The sequence below is a fragment of the Rhagoletis pomonella genome, unplaced genomic scaffold (assembly GCF_013731165.1).
Source record: "Rhagoletis pomonella isolate Grant_MI unplaced genomic scaffold, Rhpom_1.0 Rhpom_scaffold_00005, whole genome shotgun sequence".
In the NCBI taxonomy this organism is placed as follows: Eukaryota; Metazoa; Arthropoda; class Insecta; order Diptera; family Tephritidae; genus Rhagoletis; species Rhagoletis pomonella.
The window spans coordinates 44,155,815-44,176,814 of record NW_023458559.1 but is presented as its reverse complement, the minus strand read 5'-3'; the positions used below and the strand labels follow the sequence as shown (position 1 = coordinate 44,176,814).

Sequence of the window (21,000 nt, the reverse complement as noted above, 5' to 3'; positions counted from 1 at the left end):
AGTTATCAGAACGGGTAAGCAGGTCTTAGGCGCACCCGAAGAGGGGTAAGAGTGAACAGCGTGCGAGAAAGATTTTAGCCGGCAGTTCATATTGCATCCTCCGGTGGACAAAGCCAAGCGTCGAGTGACCAGAAGACTGCACAAACTGCCAACAACTTGTGCCGCCCTTGCTTTCACTTGTGGTGAAGTTCAGGTGGCCATCGGGAAGGGGAAAGCCTCCAAAGCAATGGGGCCCAAGGGAATATGTTTATGCTCAAAAATTTGGGTGCTGTGGGAGCAGCGTACCTAACGGAGGTCCTCTATATGTCAATGGCCACTCTCATCAGAGTGGTACCACTACTCAAACGGGGGAAACCAGCCAACAAAGGAAAATCTTATCGCCCGATACACTCCTTTCCCCAGCGAAGCATCAGCATAAATCAGCCATAAATACCCAGATAACTCGTGGCCTTAACCGAAACCGTCCCTATGAGAGAACCATTCTAGTAGCGCTGGACCTGTCTAATGCGTTCGACACTGTCAGCCATTCAAGGCTGCTAGAAGACATAGAGGCCTCCTCTCTCCCACAGCGGCTCAAACGGAGATCGGCGGATTATCTGAGTGGTCGACACTCATCAGTAATGTTTAGAGACAAATCGAGCAAACCTCGAAAAATAAAACAGGGGGTTCCACAGGGTGGTGTCCTTTCCCCATTACTGTTTAACTACTATATTTCCAAGCTGCCTCAACCACCAGAGGGAGTCTCGATTGTCTCTTACGCTGAGGATTGTTCGATAATGGCGATAAACGGTTACCTCTCCGAGATTTCTCGCTACTTCACTGCTAGGAGCCAACCTTCCTCTAGAAAATCTTCGGCTACCCTGTTTACCACCTGGTCGAAAGAGGTCAGACTACGTTGATGACATACCAATTCCGACGGTGAATAACCCGAAAATACTCGGAGTAACCTTCGAAAGGCTGGTCTCCTTCTCTTCGTACGCAACCGCTATTGTCAATAAAGTATAGAGCCTCAACAAGTTCCACAAGTCGCTAGCCGGCAGCACTTGGGACAAAGGCAAGGAAACGTTGGTGACAACATATAAGTCAATAGGCCGGCCGGTTTTAAATTACACAGCACCAGTGTGGTCGCCGGGGGCTAGTAGGACGCAGTGGATGAAGCTGCAGACCACACAAAGCACTGCACTTCGGACAGCGACTGGATGCCTCCTGATGTCGCCAAAACACCATCTGCACAACGAGGTGAAAATGCTCCCTATAAAGGACCACAACACAAAACTCTGCCAGCAGTTTCTAGTTGGGAGCCACAGACGTGGTCACCCAAATAGACAACTGCTTGCAGAAGAGCCCTCGTCCAGGCACATCAGGAGGCGTCTCTACGAACTGATGGACGAAGTCCAGAGGTTCATTAACCAACCTCTGGATCCGTCAGCATATCGACAGACCCTGAACGCCATTCACAGGGAGTCAGTCTCGAGTTATTTAGACGACCTGTGAATGCCGTTCTAGCCGCAGAACCACCGGACCCAACCACAATAGCCCAACTTCTCTCTGGCTACTGCAGCAGGTTAAACTCATACCTTAGCAGACTACATATACATTTAAGAATGAAACAATTAATTTATTAATGCAGTTTTAAATTATGTACCAGCTGGCATATCGAATAAAGATAGTGCATCTGGGTGAAAAGTGGTAGAATGTTGAATGGCTCTGCCACAATCTCCATTAACAACTGTCGCTTTTGCCTCGTCAATAAGTTGCTCCAAGTACGAGAGCCTTTGCTCGACAACGCCCGGACCAAATGTAGCTGGAATGCCAATATTTGTCTTAACATACGCTTTAATTTTAGACCAAATATTCTCAATTGGATTCAACATTGGCGAATATGGCCCAAAATATATTAAAAAAATAAATATATTTAAAAATACTATTTTATATACCATTTAAATAATTACAATATGTATATAGTAACTTTCGTCTTCTGAAGTAAATTTTACGGTTTCTGAAGTACAATTTACGGTTTCTGAAGTACAATTGACTATTCTGAAGTACATTTTACGGTTTCTGAAGTACAATTGACTATTCTGAAATACTTTTTACAGTTTCTGAAGTACAATTGACTATTCTGAAGAAAACTTTACAGTTTCTGAAATACTTTTTACGGTTTCTGAAGTACAATTGACTATCCTGAATTACATTTTACTTTTTCTGAAGTACAATTTACTATTCTGAAGTACATTTTACTATTTCTGAAGTACAAATGACTATTCTGAAGTACATTTGATGCTTTCTGAAGTACTCTTGGAAAAGGTGTAGACGCAGATGTGCCAAATGAGCGTCCGGAATGCGGAGATACCCCACGACTCGAAACATCTCTTCGTATGCCCGGAAAACCCGACAACACTAACGCCTTTGTCTCTATGGACCGACCCGATTAAGGATGCATGCTTCTTAGGGCCTCCGTTAGTAGAGCTTGACGAAAACGAGTGAGATATTAACCGATCTGGGCGGAGTTGTTGTAGCCGCTACAACAAGTAAGACAGCTAAGTACTGTAAAGCAGCAAAGTAATCACAGCTTCCTCTCTCTGCTGAACTCAAAAGGGCAACATCTGGCCGGACGAGGGTAAGGTCGTCACAAAACCTACTCCTCACCGCTTAAACCTAACACGAGAGCCCTGACTTCGAAAGCATTATGGGCTGCACCCATCGACGTCGCCCGCTTTTTCGGCCTCAGGTTTGTAGAGTCAGGGGATGAGGAGGACACCACTTGAAGAGGTCAGTAGGGTGTTGAGCATTGATGCTACAACAAAAACCGTTGTTCACAACATACAAGGTCAGTTCTAAACTATAGATCGAGTTTGGTTATCTGAACAAATGGAAAAAGCTACAAACTCAATGAGACTAAACACCTCTTCACAAGCCCCGTTAAGCGCACTAAGTTAATAACACTACCTTTTGTCCGACCCGATCAAAGCAACGCGTTTCCTGGACCTATCATTAATTGACCTCGAGGACAAAGTTCCCACGACAGTCGGGTCTACGTAACTGGAACGACCCAGATTTATATCTGACCACTCGACTGTCACTCCAGCAACACTCTCTAAAAATTTTTCTGTTACAACAACAGCAACAACAACAACAACAAAATTGAGAGACTAGCTAGTCCAGAGATTCATCGCCGACCTAAACGGGGTTAGATCGCCGAAACAACAGCCCTTGGTCGGGTAAAACCCGAGTCATTCCGGTACGTAGAACCAGCTATCGTGGGAACGCAGTAGGCCGGCCGGTTTTCAACTACGCAGCACCAGTGTGGTCGCCGGGGACTAGTAGGATGCAGTGGACGAAGCCTCAGACAGTTAGTGGAACTTGACGACAACGACTGAGATATCAACCGATCTGGGCGGGGTTGTTGTAGCCGCTACAACAACAACAGTAACAACAACTAGCTAGTCTAGACAGGGCCTCTACAACAACAACGGGCATTTTATTTCCTTACTAGGCTGCAATTAAATCCAAATTAGATAACAAAAAATATTGTTTGTACGCAATTTTTCTTTCTTATACACACAAGAATGTGTAAATGATGAATTTTTATTTGCGAACCTCCGCTAGAGCATCTTTGTATGAATTTATGCAAAATATTTACGCGATGAACTTAAATCTAATATGAAAATACATACTTATAAAACACACTAGTATGTGTAGAAAAGTAAACTTTTAAGTCGTTTCCATTAGATTACGAAATATTCACTCTACGAATAAATAGCAAAGCCGCCGGAGAAGTATTCAGAGGAAAACCGTATTTTTCGCAATTATATATTCAATATCAGTTGTCCAAGGATTTTTGAAAGCCTTCCATTCACTCTGCAGTTGTATGAAACTACTGTCCTTGCAGCGAAAACGATAAACCTGCGTGGTTACCTTCTCCGGCACTTGAATGACCATTTTATGTGACTCCGCCAATGCAGGAATATCCTCATGATGAAAGTAATCGTAAAAGCTGGTGCCAAGCATTTCTTGTGGCAAGAAACCAATGACGATTGTGGCTCTAAAAGAAAATGCAATTCTTAAAATAAATTATGCTACCCAAAAACGTTTGCCTTTGTGTACCTTTGATCAATGAATAAAAATTTGCCATCCACGGAGTGTCTTGAGATGAATAGCACATGCCTAATGTTAGGATGGTTGTCCAATGATGGTGGCACATTTGATTCCAAAACATTCGGCGGTATTCGTCCAATAGCCACTAAACTGGAATGATTCGTCAGATTATCTTCACTCTCGCTATCTTGATCTTCGTTTTTTATTGGCGTCCATGACTTCAAATAACCAGTACATTGTATAACACGATATTTGTGATCAACACTTAGCTTAGATTTGCGCTTTGTAGAACTGCGTGAGCTCGAGGATGTGTCTGATTCTTCTTTTATTTGGTTGTTATTTGATTTGAGTTTCATGCGACAAAAGAAAGAACGACGCGCGCCCGGACAGAGGCGGCAAAGGCTTTGTGGAATGTCGCTTTTGACGGGTAGCATGGCTGGAGAAAGAAAAATATGATTAAGTAGAGGCAAGTATAAGATTTGTTGTTAATACTTTTGTAGCAATTTAAATCTAGATTTTACACTTACTTTTAGCATCAATTAGGCGTTCCCGCGGGCATGGATCCAACGAAGAAAGCTGTTCCTTTACTTTAGCCACATCCTTTGGATGCAAAATATCAAACCAACTTTGCCCGAGTAAATCCATTTGCGAACAATTTAGCACTTGCGACACTGATTCGGAAACATATAGAATGCGTCCGCGATCACAATCCACCACGAAGAGAAATCCCTCGGATGCTTGGAGTATAAGCATTTTAAGTTCCTGATCCGATAGAAAAGAGGGCTTATAATCGCCGCCACTATATGGATGCACGCTGCCGCGTATGCCACGCAGGTGTTGCACTGCAAGTCAGTTGAAAAAAAAGCAAAAATGAGAATGCAATTATAAACTACTAAGCAAGGATACTGTATGCATCTATATCTGACCTGTGTATTTAAGTACTGTTAGCTTGTCTAACTTCCGATGCATTGCATAGCACATGGGTATCATGGATGACAGCTCATTTATATAGGTATTCATTTTGTCGCGTCGACGCTTCTCAATCTCACTGTGGTTTTGCCTGCAAATATGAAAATAAAAGGTGTTAGGATGCAATATTTCTCAGTTATTAGTTTATTTAATGAAACTTACTTGCGATTCTCATCTGAGGTGCGCGTAGATTTGGCATCGTCGAATGTTTCATCGTCCACTTCCTCCATGGTCGCGCCGCAAGCACTAATTTTGTGGGTTGGAAATTGTGCCTGGTCGCTGATACACGCTTGCTTTGTATGTCGCTCGCCAATAATTTCTCTTATGAGGTTTCAAAAACCGTCTTTGGTATCAATTAAACTCACAAGGACTTCCTTATTAAAGTTAAACTACCAAAAATCACTTTCATATGTTGCAATAGCGTCTATCGCTTCTTTAACGTTTTGCAATCAGACGAATTTCCACTGAAATATGTTTACAGATTACGTTCCATCGAATCACCTTTTTTATGGCTCCACGGATTTTATAACTCTTGCTTCAAAATGTATGGTTTAATATCACTCTAATTTAAACTTTTGAAAACAATCACTTAAGAATCCCAAAATTTGTTGCAGTTACCTTTTTTCTGTATTACAACTGCATTACAAATGAATTTGCAAAAACTAGCTTAACTCAGAACAGTTCATAGGCTTCAGTGAGTATGAGGAATGGAAAAATGCATTTGACAATTGGAAATCATTGCTGTGAACTTTTGCACAACTCTCGAGTTGGTTGGCATAGGGTGGGGGGCGGTTGCTGCCAATTGTATCTATGCATCTGCAAATGCCAGTACTAGCAAATCTTCCACCCCCACTGCTTGTTTACTACCTTGCCAACCTACGAAAGAAATCATTGAGGCGTACAAAAGCTTTGCACTTGCTGGAGTGCGTGTTTGACGTGCCTTGGGTTTAGCTCACCACTAAGCGAGTGATTGCGAAGAAAAAGCTTTCAAAAGCTGCATATTTCGCCTTTGATGGGGAGAATGGTGTATATAATAAATAAAATCTAAACGAAAATAATATAATAATATAATAATATAAATGAGCATAGAAACCAATAACTTCTTCCACAAAAATTTTAATTACTACTTTTATAGCACTTTATTCTTTTTATTAATATAGCAGTAAAACTCTTAATAAATATAACTAAAAAAAAACGCAATTAAACAAAACAAATTGAAGAGAAGAAAATCATTTTCTTTGCGACAAAAACCATTATGTATCGACGATTGTTTAACTTTAACATTTCTATTTATAAACATACATAGTTAAGCAACTCCCCGTTAAATTTCTTTAATTAAATCGTTGTGTGGAGTATAATGTGAGAAGGTTTTTGCTCTGTAATATTGTTTTCATGTATTGTGAATACACAAATTGCAATATTATAAAATAATAAATAATAATATAAATAATGTGGGTAATTGTGTAAAAAAACACGACAAAAGTGAACTAAATACCGTTTTTTAAATGTAAATGAAAAGAAATATATTGCTAACACAGCTGACATTAGTTGAAGTGGTTGTTGTACTGAACAACACAATACCAAAGTAAAAACCCGTCGCATTCCATATTTCATATTGGAAAAAGACTTTTTATAAAATGTCATGCTGCGCTTTTAATGTTTTTAAAATTTAAATACAACACATTGCATTTTAACATCTAAATTTTTTAGTCATTAAATTACTTTCGAACTATAAATTAAATCTGGGCTATCGCTGCAACCATCGTCGCCCGATTTTCGTAAAATGCACGAAAATGCGATCACGGAATCCGAATTGCTACGAACGTATGAACTCGAAGTGTATGCTTTGTTCGTAGCTATTGGGATTCAGTGATAGCAGCTTCATAGATTTCACAAAAATTCGGACTACGACGAATTCAGTGATAGCCGTGATTAAAAGAGAGACAACACATTTTTGAACAACACAAAAACGAGGCATCTTAGTTGAATTAAATATGATACATCCTGTCCAAACAAATGCTGATGACCTGCATGTAGCGATCCCAAAGGCAACGCGTTTCTTGGTCACTGTGGCAAAAGTAGTTGTTTGCAATGAAAGAGAAAGTAAAAGGTAGAAAATGTTTTCTTTAAGAACCAAAATAACGCAAGTTTTGTATAGCATTAACGTTAAAATTCAGTTAATATGATTATCTCCCGTCGAAAAACAGAGAGCTAAACATTGCCGCTGGTTATTCGATGCATCAGGTTTGAAAGTCATTCAGAATTTAAGCTAAAGATTGTAATAAAAGGTATTTGTGCAGACTGGTTTGGCTTTGGAAAATTTAGACACATTTTTGCTGATAAAATGGCACTTGCGTTCCATTATACTATATGTTTCACTATTCATCTGTTTAGCGCTATTATAATCATACAAACATATTGTTACTTTTATTTATGACTCACCGTGAAATTTCCAAATCCAAAACACTTTGCGTTATGGCCGACAAAAATTTATTTACTTGTTCTCGGCTCCAGCCATTTTGACGCCATGGTTCTATTAATTTCTCACAAAGATCCAAAAATAAGTCACGCAATTCACGATTACGATGTAAATTGCAAGCAATAGTAATAAATGCGCGCCAGTAGGAGCTGCAGTTAAGTAAAAGTAAGTAGTGGAAGAACTTTAATGTTAAAAAACTAGTAGCTACCGGAAGCTGTTGTCCAGCTCAAAGTAAGCACGCTCCAACAGAACTGGCTTTAAACGCAAGCAAACTAGACTGTAAATACATATGAAAAACAAAATTTATATTAAATCACTAGCTAGCAGATATGTTACTTACTGCTTGATTTCCTTCTCTTTATCCAATAGGCAACGCAGCTCACGCAAATCCAGCAGAAATTCTTTGTCCATTTCTGTATCGTAATACTCAGGACCAGAATGCTGATAGGTATACGTCCAATAAATCATAATGGCTTGCGAGCAAGCAAACAAGTCGGAAAAGGTTAAATACTGCAACTTTTTCTTAGAGGTTTCAAAACGTAAGCAAGCAAGAAATACTATAGAAGCATATTTTCTGGGAAAATGCAAGAATAAAAAATTATTTAAAGGCCGACAATTTGTATTAAATTAATTATTTTCACTTGGCCAATCCATCCGAAACGGAAAATAGCTGCTTAATATTGTTGGTGATATTGCCAGGTAACTCTTCCACTGCCTTAAAAATGCGTTTAACGTTGTCAAATTGGCGTCTGTTATAAACAAAAAAAACTTTATAAATGGCAGGAACTTACAAAAACACAACCACAACAAACCTGCACGACTTTAGCTTCACGCAAGTCTTTTCCGCCACCTCATCGAGATCCTTTCTATAGCGCGATGACAGCTTCTTGCCTAGAATTTCTCGCGCCACTGCATCATCGATGGAGTAGTACCTATTTAAATACAAATATATCAGTAAAAGTATCGCTTCCTTATTATTTATTTTACTTTTCAATAATCAAATCACGCGTTTGCGGCTCCAACTGGAAACAAGACTGCTCAAGTAATTTTGTGGGCGCATGCAGCAGACGCTCTATGAGCGAGTAAGTACGATAATGATCCAGCACATCGGATGCAATCAGATCGATTGGTGCTCCAAACAAGCTGCCAAAACCCTTCTGCTTCAAGTAGCAAACGGCCTCACTTGCTGAAATGTTAAAATTTACACAAAGTTTATTAAACTGTGCCACTCTACACTGCACGGTGCCACTTACAGGAAAATCCCTCTATCCATAATTGGTATATTTCTGGATCTACTAGCGTATAGTTGGATATGAATACGTCCACATCTGCGAGCATGCTTCCACACAGTAAGCAATGCTTTTTATACAAAAATTATTTATTTATAAATGGATTTTCTCTTATCCAGCACGAAAAATTTATTCACTTCGCCTTTTGTCACCTATGGACAGCTGATTTTCATTTTTGTTTTGCTAAACGCATTCTTTCAGCAGCAGAGTTGCATAGCAGCCGTGAATAGAGATTTTCGGCGTATTCCTGAACTGAGGAATTAGAGAGCTTTGATTTAAAATATTGGTAATTTTTGAAAAGTTATGAAATTCAACATTTTCTTTCACTACCCTGCAAAAATCGCGACTACTCCATGCATACGTGTAAAGAGTACTCCCTAAGGACCAAGGAATACTCCAAAATTAACCACAATTCATATAAAAAATATGGTCCAATTAACATTGCGATGTCCTAGGGCAGGACCATATACTCCATCCCTGCATTACATCAGAGTAGCACAAAACTACTCCAACATATTAACAATGGCATTGTTGTTGTATTTTTTCGTTTGTACACGCTTTTGTTCTTCACTTCTCATATGCTTTTTCGAAATTAATAAAACCCAAGACAAAAATTAAAAATTACATGTTGCCTCTGACGGCATTTGAACCCGAACATGCTGGGAGCTCACAACTAACAGCGAGCATCTCTACACGTTCAGCTACAGCCAGACATGCAAATGTGCTTTCAAATGCTCAACTTCAATCACATTTCGTTAAAACACGAGCAGTTGTCGGGTAACAAACAATAAGCTGGCGCAGAGACACGAGTTGGTCCTCTACAGCATGACAGAGGAACATTTTTGTAAGTACTCCAATATACCACAAATGGACTACATGGTCCAACGATTTTTGCAGGGTATGAGCATGTGTGAATCGGCAACAAAGTTCGCGGCGAGTAAATTTTTGACAACTATGAGGTGAATAAAATTTCAGTAGCTCATGAGGCAAGGTACATTGAACAGGTAGTATCAGTAGAGCAGCTGATTTGATTTATTTTCAAATTATTTGGTCTCGAAAATGTCAAATATTTTTAATTTTTTCTCACAAAAATTCTGAATTGTTAAAATCCATTTGCATGCATACAAAACAAGCGATTGAATAGCAGCTTTTGGAACGTTCGCCCAACTCGGCAGCACGACCGCTGATTACTGGGCCTTGCAAAGGATGGATCAATGCTTCGAGAAGCAAACAAATTTACTAGGAAGGAACGTTGCATAAATTTTTATTTTTTCCAATTTTAATTTTTTATTTTTTATAATTTTTTGTATTTCACATGGCACGCTTTGATTTAGAAGAAAAAATTCAGAACAGTTTTTGACACTTTCGATACCAGAAGCAACAACAAAATACACGCAAATGTTGTTTTTGCTCTACTGATACTACCTGTTTAATGTGCCTTGCTCATGAGGCTAGTGAAATTTTTGACAAATGCATAGAAAATTTTGACAATCGCAAAGATTGTTTATGTGTGTAATTTTTCGTTAAATACAAGCTTAAATTGATGAATTGCAATCAACGATGGTAGTTGTTTTCTTAAAATATTAATTTCACTTCAATTTGTAATATTTTATTCCGCATAAATCTGCGGTTATCAAAAATTTACTGCGTATACGCGGCTCCCTAGAGGAAAAAGGTACATATTTGCGATTGTCCTTGGCTGGAGTGTTCCGGCTTGATCTGGGGAGAGTAGAATAGATCATGGTGAGATCGGGCTTCCAAGACCATCCTAAAGCGCCTTAATAAGGGTTTGAACAATTAAGGTTCGAAGAAAGTTAATCTTTGCCTGGCCAAGGCTGGCCCGTTAGATACCCGGAGAAAAGCCTGATTTTATTTCTGCTTATTTGTGTAACATCCGAAAGGGTAGTCAAAGAGCCTGACCTGTCTATGGCCCCGCCTTCCGGTACTTACTGCGTTCGGAGTACATCCACTCAGTTATTATGGTTTTGGAAGAGGGCCAACTGAGACCACCGAATAATTCCGGTCTTAAAAGGCATCTAAGAATCTTTCTCGTGTCAAACTCGTTGCATTCGATCCCACAGTGGCCCGGAACCCAGCACAGAGTTACTTAATTTTTTCTGCTGGGTTTGAAGTGTGTTAAGCAGTCTTTTATAGGTTTGGATGTCATCATCCTGTTTGAGAAGGCCTAGATGTTTAATTTGGGTCAGCTAAGAATTGTTAAAACTTCAGCCTGGAAAACCGGGAGCTAACTAGACATGGGGGTTGCGGGTTTTCTGTCTTCCATCTTTGAACCGTACGTGTACCAATGTACGTATCTGGGATCAAGGACAGAGCTTTGCTTTGCCCAATCTTTGCGATCTGGGATTTTCACTGGATGGAGCTTTCCGTCAAAGCAAATCCTCTTGGTTATGGAATGAGAAACTCCGCATATTTCCAAACCTGGTATATTCCCAAGAATACCTGCGTGAAGTTTCTTTATGTACAAGCAGATAATCGAAATTGCAACACCTCCGTGGCTGCTGTTACTTGAATAAAAATATGGAGAGGAGTCCATCCTAAAAGCGAATCTAGAGCCGCAATGGAGCAGGTTCTTATCGAGAGAGACATGCCACAATTTTTTATTTTTTTTCTGAACATGGGCCGTCTTTCTACATTTGTCATCATATCTTCGGCATTTAGAGTTGGAGCTGAAAGTATGATAAATCGATGTTCCTGTCTCAAGAAGGACATTTTTTTGTACCAAAATTCATTGAACTCAAGTACCCCGTTCTAGTACTTACTCACAAGATCTCAGTTCCTACCACGCTAACGTACCACCCTAATCTCAACAAATTAAAGCTCACCAAAAATAATGTAAATTTTGCTAAGAAAGTTTTTTTAAAAAAGTTATTGTCGGATGTAGTTGTCACCGAAAAATGCAAAAAGGTAATCCCTAGGTTTTGGCAACAATTTTTTTTTTCGAAATTTACTTGCCAAAATACTTCCGAAGTACTTTGAACTTTGTTTTGTTTGCTTGTAAGGTGTTACGGTCTATTAGACAGTTTTTGTTTTAGTACCCAAGAAAGTTCATGATGGCCTGAGGTTTCGTAAACACTGCAAAATTTCGTACCTCGCCATGAGGAGCCACCCACTGACCGCTGAGATCGAATTCTCTTAAAATACGCTCAGATTAACGGTACTCACTTCCGATTAGCACGGATGGACAGGAAAGCTTCCGTTTCGTACAACTTAACAACACTACTTCACAAAGTGCAAAATTGCTTGCGCGCGCAGAAAGCTTTTTACAGCAAAAAAAGCAAAGCAATGACCCCCAAAAGGAAGGCAATAAAGCAACAACCCGCGTAAACAAAGTGAAAATTTATGAATGAAATTTGCAATAAAGCATCTGCGAAGTTTCGACCGAAATTCAACGACGAAGTGGTGATGCGCGTGGCTGCCGATTTGCTTATTTTGCCGGCTTTTGAGCGCGCCAAAGCATGCCAAAGCGTGCATCGGAAGTGGCAATGAGCGATGGGTGGCAGTTTGGTTGGTGGTGGCGGTGGAGGGTGGGTGGTCGCCCCCCTTGTTGCACATGTCGACTACGACGATCAAGTGCCGCCGCCGCCTCCGCCGCCGCACACTAGGCATTGCAATCCACATACGCACCGTAGTCCGTGAGCTGGGTGCCGATGAGCGGGTTGATATGAGCTACGACGAACAGGCTGGCTATTAACTGAATAGCTGTTGGCGGAGTCGCATTCAGTTGCGTTTTGTCGTTCCTCGGTTGCGGTTGTGCGTCTTCGTTTAACGGTGTTAAACGGTTGTTTTTCGGTGTGGTGTTAATGGACGTGTTATGCGGGACGTGCCGTGCGCGCTGCATTGCTAACGGTTAAAACGGCATGAATTGAATAAAATTAAGCAAAAAAAAAGTGAAAACGGCGTTTTTTCAGAAAATAAAAAATTCCAACAAATACAATTTGTCGCTGCTAATAAAAATCGTGGCGTTGAACACAAAGCAAATCAAGTGCCACCTGGCGAAGAAACGACAAAGTGTGCAATTATGTAAATACAAATGCAAAAATGCAGTGAAGAGCGTATAGCTAATAAAATTAAATGGAATTTAAAGACAGCATTTGCTTTGCATTTTATTTTTTTTTTTTAATTATTTTTTCTATTTCTTCTACTATTTTTGCTTCAAGTGCGCCAATGAGTTTTTTTTTAGGTTTTGTGCAGCAGAAAAAAAACAAATTTAAATTAGAATTTAATAAAACAAGTTACAGCAGCTCATAAATACCTGCATATGTGTTCTCAAGCACAAATGCTTGTGTTTTCCTTCGCTGGTATTTGTGTTGGCTTTTGTTTTCGTTTTTTTTTTCGGTGTGTGTGCATTGCAAACTTTTCTTGCAATTTTTCAAGCGCGTTCAACAGGTGCTTTGGCCATAGCCATAGCAAGACAAGGCCGCTTTTTATTTTTGCGTTTATTTTTTATTTTATGTGTTGTACCGTTTTAATTTTATTTAAATTTTTTTCGTAATTTTGTGTTACCAGCGATATGGTGCTTGTTCTTGTTTGTTAGCTTCGCGAACGCATTCAACATTTGCTTTGTTGACATGGTTCTGAGCGGAAATTTTTTTTAAAAGTTTTGTTGTTTGGAATTGAGTGTATAGCTATTTACATACACACATACTATATCGATGGCTGAGTGGAAGATCGACATATCTCGGTAGGCAGTCCGAGAACGCAGGAAAATTGCAGAAAATGGATTTTCCGGTGTATTTTTGGATCACCCTGATGCACATGCGTACATATTTATGTAAATTTTTCAGTTGATTTTTGCAACCTCTTTGCAAATTCGAATGTCTAATTTTATATTTTTAGCATCAAAAATTTCGTTTGACAGTTTGAAATTTTCTTTTGTTAACTACTTGCAATTAATTTTGGTGATTCAGATGTCGCTTTTTATTTGAAAATGGTCAATCTAAAGAATTTTTGCAAAACCACATACGTACGTATTAGAGGTATACGCCGCCGAGCCACGCCGCCGCCGCCGCCGTTTTTTGTCATTCCTCACGCGCCGCCGCCGAGTTACGAAAATACCGGCGCGGCGGCGGCGGCGGCGGCGTTCGGCGCCTAAGGAATTTTGTACAAAATTTTCATTATGTATGTACATTGAATACATCGTTTGAAGGAACTAAATACTACTTGTATAAAAACACAATTTTACGAAATGAAAATTACATTTTTAAATTAGTTTTTTTGCATAATTTGGGTCATTAGACAAGAATATGTTCTTCTTTGTTTTTCCAAAAAGAGCGTAACCCAGAAAAAACATAGGTAACATATTTTTCGACGAAAGCGTTTATTACATTTAAATTAGGGTCGAATACTGGTAATCTAACGATTTTTTTCGGCAGTAGACAATTCTTTTCAATACTACAACAATACTACTTTTTATACACCTACTACACAACAAGAAAGTTATAACACAACAAAAACTTTAACGCCAATCTCTCAGAAAGAAGTTTTAATAGAAGCGGCCTCTTTGCATCTAACTCCCCAATTAGTGGAGATATAATAAGGACAAGTTGATTTTTTTATGTATTTTTATACCTTTCATGAGCATGAAATGGTATTATAACTTTGGTCCGATGTTTGTAAGTGAAAGAATATTAAGAGATAGACCCATTAAAATGTATACTTATATGATCAGAACGTCGAGCTGAGTCGATTTAGCCATGTCCGTCTGTCCGTCTGTCTGTCTGTTCGTCTGTTTGTATGCAATCTAGTCTCTTAGTTTTCGAGATATGCGGATAAAATTTGGTGGGTGGGCGTATTTTTATAATGTATTAATCATTTGTCGGAACCGGAAGAATCGGACCACTATAACATATAGCTCCCATACAACTGATTGTTCAGATATGAGATTTTTCGTTATAACTTCTCCATTTATGCGGCTAGGAAAATGAAATTTTGCATTACTTGCACCCATTATCAACAGAATACTTACAGTGAAAATTACAAAGATCGGGTCACTATAACCTATAGCTCCCATACAACTGATTGTTCAGATATAAAATTTTTCGTCATAACTCCTCCATTTATATAGCTAGGAACATGAAACTCCGCACTGTTTTCACTAATTATCAACAGAAAACTTACAGTGAAAATTAAAAAGATGGGGTAACTATAACCTATAGCTCCCATACAAGTGTTTGTTCAGATATGAGATTTTTCGTTTTAACTCCTCCATTTATATAGCTAGGACCATGAAATTTTGCGCTATTTCCACTCATTATCAACAGAATACTTACAGTGAAAATAACAAGGATCGGGTGACTATAACATATATGTATCTTCCATACATCTGATTGTTCAGATATGGGATTTTACTGTAAAACTCCTTTATTTGAACAGCTAAAACCGATAAATTTCGTAAGATATTTTATAAATAATAATACAAAGTCTACTGAGAAAATCGTCAAAATCTATGCTGTATAAGCTTTATCTCCTATACCACTGATTGTTCAGATACCAGTTTTTGCGATATATCTTCTTTATGTAGGAAACTAAACCCAATAAATTGTGTTACCGGTTTACATACCGATCACATAGCAGTGAAAATCACTTAGATTGGTGCTAATATAAGGTATATCTTCAATACCTCTGATTGTTCAGATGCGATTTTTTATATAGGTATGTAACTCCTCTATCGATGTATGCAGATGTATTCAAAAGCAGTAATCTGTCAAAGTAAAATTTGTAGATGTTCATGAAAGGTATGAAGCCTTCGGCATAGCCGAAGACAGCGCTGCTCTTACTTGTTTTTCATTACATTCGGTTCTCGTTAGAAAAATTTGGCGCTTCATATTTTAGTGGAAATGTTAACCATCTATAAGCCATTTTTTCCAACAGTGGGTCAAAAAGGCCCATTCTGGTTCGAGTTGATGGGTTAAACTTTTGGAAAAAAAGTAGACAAACCTTGTTTTCAATATGTAATCCGCAAAAAATCGTAGGAACTCCGTAATTTAATATAACGGTTGATAAGATTATTGCAAAAATTTATTGAGAGCGACATAAATTACCCCAACAACTAAACTTTTAACATTTTTTTATTTCTTTAAATTTCAATAGCATAAACGGATCTGTAGAGAACATAGAGATCCGTGTGATTATGTATGTATATACCTCAGACCTTCTTCTGTTCGCCCATCACTCAGCGCCAGACACTCAACATTTTAATTCAAGTAGGAAGTAACAATATTTAAATTTAAAACTAATTCAATAAAGAAATAAATAGAATTATAATAACAGAATAATTGGCATCGCGAATGCCTAACGCTGACGAGTTGAAATGATAAGATTAGTAGCCTCATGGCTCTTTGAAATCTACCTTATGAGCAATAGCGCCGGCGTTTCCAAACGCGCCGGCGTCGCCGCTGCCGCCGAATATTTTTGAAGTTGACCACGCCGCCGCCGCAAAGCCTGTCGGCGTAAACCTCTAGTACGTATGTACATATAAGACCTAAGGTAATTTTCATTAAAAAAAACTTCAAAGTAAATTTGTTTGAAATTAATTTTAAAATAAAAATCTTAAAAATATTTATGCGTCAAACGATAATAAGTAAATTTTAAATTTATAATTTACTAAAATCATAATTTATAAATAAGTAAAGCCATGTTTCACAGAAAAAAAACACTACGTGTTTGTAGACATTTGCAGTATCTAATCAACTATTCAGTTGGATATTTCTATACATTTCGAAACATGCCCTTTCTGGCACTCTCAGGTACATTGCATTCTAAAATCCCTTATGATCGGGTTAAAAATTATAATTAGTTATGTACCGGGCTTCTCCGACTTCTTTGCTGCCGCCTGAAATGTGTGGTACTGGAAGTTGAAGGCATTTTTTTTTTGGTAAATTGTTATGGCCTCTATGAAAGTTAAAAATTGTTAGACTTTACTTTCTTCTTTTGAACGATTTTTTTTATTTCAAACAAATTTTACTTATATAAAAAAAGATAACGTATTCATGAGTCTTGTAGAAGCAATTTCTTAAAAAGTAAATTAAAAAACTGAACAGATGTTCATTAAAAAATTTGCAAAATTACAATGACTGGCAAGTTTACAAAATTTTTCAGAATTAAAAAAATTTATGAAAAATTTTGTTGGAAAAGTTTTACTACCTCTATAAAAACTAAAATTTGTTTTAAATATGTATTTATTTTTATTTTGTCTAAGTCTTTAGATATACATGTCTGAAATTTATTTCTATATATAAAAATGTGGCGAAAATTTTAACCTTTTTCCAAATTAAATTCTTTCCAGGATAATTAAAATTTGTTAATTTTTTAATTAGTTTTTTGTTAAAAAATAATTTATTTATCGAAATAAGTGATAGATCGTTAAAATAATTTAAAAAAACCTATATTTTTACGAAAGCGAAAATAATAAATTTAAAAGTATTTTATTGAAGAAATTTCACATATACTGCAAGCAGTATCTGATCGTTTCTGTTAATCGATCATCTTCATCAGCCAAAGGGAGATAGGTTTGTCATTAGTTTATGAGAATTAAAGAATTTAAAAACTGAGTAGCCGGAATATACAAAATTACAATGATTAGTAGGTAAATTTACAAATTTTTCAGAAATAAAAAATTGAATTGTTTAGTAAAAATAAAGTGGGTTTTTTTAAACAAAGAATTTTAAATATTTTAAATGGTATTATTATTATTATTATATTAAATGGTATTTTGGATTATGGATTAGGAATTTGTAGATGCAATTTATTAAAAAAAAAAATGAAATAAAAACTAACAGAATTTCTTAAAAAAACGAGTAACCTTGAATTTCCAAATTACAGTGACAAGCAAATTAAACAACTTTTCAGAATTAAAAAAAATACATATATTTTTTTACTCAAAATAAAAAAGTGGAAATTTGTATCCATTGAAAATAAAAGATTTTGAAAAATATCTTGGACATAAAATTTATTACTAAAATTTTAGCAGAATTTCATTAAAACACGAGTAACTCGAGTTTGCAAAATAACAATGATTAGCAAATTTAAACCACTTTTCAGAATTTAAAAAAAAAATATTCTTTTTATTAAAGTAAATTAAAAAGTGCAAACTTTCAAAATTCAAATTTCATTAATAAAAACGAGTAACTTGAGCAAATTTATAATGATTAGGGTCATTCCATTGAAAAGAGGAAAACAACATAAATTTAAATATTCCCTTATTATCTCTATTTCAGCAGTAACTTCTTTTTAACCGACTTCCAAAGAAGGAGTAGGTTACCAGTTCGTCGGAAAAATTTTTTTAATTTTTTTTTTTAATTTTTTATGTTACCGCATAACTTTGGACCACGGCAACCGATTTCGATAATTGCACCGGAAAAGTAGTGTCTCAGAGATGGTCCCATACTAATCTGGTTACGATCCGATCAGTGGATCATGAGATATATATATATATATATATATATATATATACTTTTTTTATATGAGAGTTGAAGTCGGTTTTTTTGCTAAAAATTACTTGTTAAATCACTACATTTCATTAATATGTTGGAAAATATTAAAAAAAAAACAAAATAAGTTGTAATTTTTGTCTATGGAAATTTTTATTTCATGTATAATTACTTTACACCAGTCGCAAGGAGATGTCTCACCAGTCACAACTTTAAATATTTTTTAATATTTCTCTGAAGATTATATAAACCTAATTTTTATTGAAAACGAAAGCGTATAATTCATAATTTACAACACAACAACATCGTCGTGAAGATTGAGTGTTTTGGTTAAAATTCATCTTTGAGTACACAAGGGTAAAATGGAGTTCTTTTCAGTGTTCCATCAGTCACACTCATTCAAATGATAGTTACATAAAACTAAGAAATCGTTTGGTATTTTTGTTAAAACAATTTTATACATTAGTTATCGTTCTAAAAATATCTTTCGCTGTGGTACAAGTTCCGACTACACAAAAGCCCATTAGCAAATTTAAAAAAATTTTCAGAATTAAAATGGTATTTTTTTTTATTGAAATAAATAAAAAAGTGCAAACTTGTATGCATTAAAAATAAAAGTTTCTGAAAATTATAATTTTCCTTACTAAAAATTTAACAGCAAATTTAAATAATTTTTCAGAGTTAAGGTATTTATTTATTTTTTATTAAAAAAACTTTTTATTAAAAAACCGCAACTTGTATGCATTAAAAAAAGATTTTGAAAAATGTCTTTAAAATATATATTGTGCATAAAATTTAAAACTTATTACTAAAGTTTTTTTGTTTAGTTTGAACAGTCACAGAAGACAAAAAAAAACCTACCTAGCTAACATTTTCATTCCGCTATCGAATAATTGACCTATTTAATTTATATGCATTGAATGTACATACATACATACACATGTATTGTGAAATGTACATAGTTATGCGTGTTTTTTTATAGTAAGTATTAAAAGAATTTGAATTCGATGAAAGATTTACGTCTTCCAGGTGCAAAGTGACAAAGAAAACATTATCAAAAAAGATCAAATACAAATGATAACAAAAATCGCTAATAATTTCATGCGATTTCTTTAGGCCGTGCGCCACTTTTGTCTTTATTTGCGAATTCAATTCTCTAAAGCGAAAAATATTGAAGCGCAGAAGAAAGGCGAGCAAATAAAAAGCCGATGAAGTCTACCTCTAAGACGCGAGATTCACTTTAAAAATCAATTTCTACGCACATCTTTAAACAAACATACATGCGTCAAATTTATTTTCACAACAAATTTATTTTCAAATCAAAGTAATTTATTCGCACACACACATAAAATAATAAGAGAATATTGAGGAGACACGCTATCATAGCTAAAAATACTGGCCCACAAACAAAAAAAATGCACACAAAAAATCAAATAAATAAAAGCATGAATCTCCAACAAAATTTGGTTAACTAGATGCTCACTATGAGTACCTTAGTGGAGTGCGTATCGAATAACGCCCCGCCTCAGGCCGTTCCGGTTTTTTTTGTCCATTTTTTTTCGACTTGTAATGTCTTCGCCAAAACGTGACAGTAATTTTAATCGCCTAATTTTATATGCGATTTTCCGTTTTTATGTCAGCTTACAATTAGTTGGCCACAACGTTGAACTAATTTGCTTGCCATGTGTTTATTTTCTATGTTAAAAATTTTATTGGAATGTTTATTTTTTAATTCTATTCGGCTTTTTGCTGTTGTTATTTTTTTGCCATGACTTCATAGCGCAGGCATACAAATTTATGCCAAAAATTCAGATGAAAGTGAATAGCGACGATAAAATCTTTAATAAAACACATTGTTTTTGGCCAAGTGTTTGTGTGCACGTGAAAATTTAATTAAGTACATATATTATTTTATTTTCAATGTAGATATGTATGGGTGTAGATTAGACTTCACCACCACACAAGATAGCAAAAAAAAAAGTTCGCCGAATACGGTGAGCCGGAGTATTTTTGCAAGGCAATTTCGAATAAAAAGTTATTTTTTCGCAGAACCTAAGGGTCTTCAAATTTTTTGGTGACACCTACATACATTCGGCAAAAAAAATATTTCTTTAAAATAGTTCTACTGGAAAAATCAAAATACTTTAGTTTGGATATTTTTGACGAGCTACGTTAGCGTGGTAGAAACTGACATCTGGTGGGTAAGTTCTAAGTAGAACGGGGTACTTGCGGTCAATGAACTCTGGCTTAAAAAAAAAAATATTTCTCCTCGAGACAAGAACATCGATATACATATATTATGATTTAAGATCCAACTGTAAATGCCGAAAATATAACGAAAAATATAAAAAAGGCGACCCATAGGTTCGGCAAAAACAAAAAAAATCCTTTTTATAGAAATTGCCGTGAAAAAAATAATTTAGACTCAGTGATGTACCGCGAACTTTTTTCGTTAGCTTGTTAGGTTGGTGGTTCTATCTAATGTACATACATATATATGTACATAATTAATAGTATGCGAAATAATATACTTAGGCAAGTAAGATTATTATGGGAAATAAAAAAAATACTATGTATATATGTATGTATTTTGTTGTGCCATATTTTCATGTGTTTATGTGTGCTTATTTCCAAATTAAATATATTCAATGAGAATATTATATAAAACTTCGATGCAATGTACTAATATGTGTATACATATGTATGTACATACATT

General features: G+C 36.2%; 2 protein-coding genes across 3 annotated transcripts; both read right to left on the bottom strand.

Moving 5' to 3' along the window:
* Nucleotides 1-3,587: 3,587 nt before the first annotated feature.
* Nucleotides 3,588-5,791, bottom strand: LOC118739035 (protein cycle-like). 2 transcript variants are annotated; one of them, XM_036470128.1, is made up of 6 exons: nucleotides 5,686-5,791; nucleotides 5,230-5,598; nucleotides 5,025-5,158; nucleotides 4,626-4,940; nucleotides 4,108-4,534; nucleotides 3,588-4,045 (listed from the first exon to the last, which is right to left on the bottom strand). In XM_036470128.1, exons 2-6 carry the CDS (start codon nucleotides 5,295-5,297, stop codon nucleotides 3,784-3,786), a joined length of 1,206 nt encoding a protein of 401 aa, XP_036326021.1. In that variant the 5' UTR covers nucleotides 5,298-5,598; nucleotides 5,686-5,791; the 3' UTR covers nucleotides 3,588-3,783. The 2 variants fall into 2 exon arrangements, with proteins under 2 accessions (XP_036326021.1, XP_036326020.1); XM_036470127.1 differs by having other exon boundaries at nucleotides 5,230-5,602; nucleotides 5,686-5,788.
* An 891-nt stretch (nucleotides 5,792-6,682) lies between these two features.
* Nucleotides 6,683-8,983, bottom strand: LOC118739902 (acidic fibroblast growth factor intracellular-binding protein-like). The gene is made up of 8 exons (XM_036471401.1): nucleotides 8,800-8,983; nucleotides 8,534-8,732; nucleotides 8,359-8,478; nucleotides 8,188-8,295; nucleotides 7,887-8,120; nucleotides 7,755-7,823; nucleotides 7,510-7,695; nucleotides 6,683-7,134 (listed from the first exon to the last, which is right to left on the bottom strand). Exons 1-8 carry the CDS (start codon nucleotides 8,882-8,884, stop codon nucleotides 7,056-7,058), a joined length of 1,080 nt encoding a protein of 359 aa, XP_036327294.1. The 5' UTR covers nucleotides 8,885-8,983; the 3' UTR covers nucleotides 6,683-7,055.
* Between the last annotated feature and the right edge of the window lie 12,017 nt (nucleotides 8,984-21,000).

What these genes read in the sequence shown, in the direction of transcription:
- LOC118739902 (XM_036471401.1), bottom strand. Translation starts at nt 8,884, where the DNA reads ATGCTCGCAGATGTGGACGTATTCATATCCAACTATACGCTAGTAGAT. An exon ending in GAGCTGGACAACAGCTTCCG is followed by an intron (nt 7,696 to 7,754) that starts GTAGCTACTAGT and finishes ACTTAACTGCAG; the next exon opens with CTCCTACTGGCGCGCATTTA. An exon ending in TTGGATTTGGAAATTTCACG is followed by an intron (nt 7,135 to 7,509) that starts GTGAGTCATAAA and finishes CTTTTGCCACAG; the next exon opens with TGACCAAGAAACGCGTTGCC.
- LOC118739035 (XM_036470128.1), bottom strand. Translation starts at nt 5,297, where the DNA reads ATGGAGGAAGTGGACGATGAAACATTCGACGATGCCAAATCTACGCGC. An exon ending in ACCTCAGATGAGAATCGCAA is followed by an intron (nt 5,159 to 5,229) that starts GTAAGTTTCATT and finishes TCATATTTGCAG; the next exon opens with GCAAAACCACAGTGAGATTG. An exon ending in AACAGTACTTAAATACACAG is followed by an intron (nt 4,941 to 5,024) that starts GTCAGATATAGA and finishes ACTGACTTGCAG; the next exon opens with TGCAACACCTGCGTGGCATA.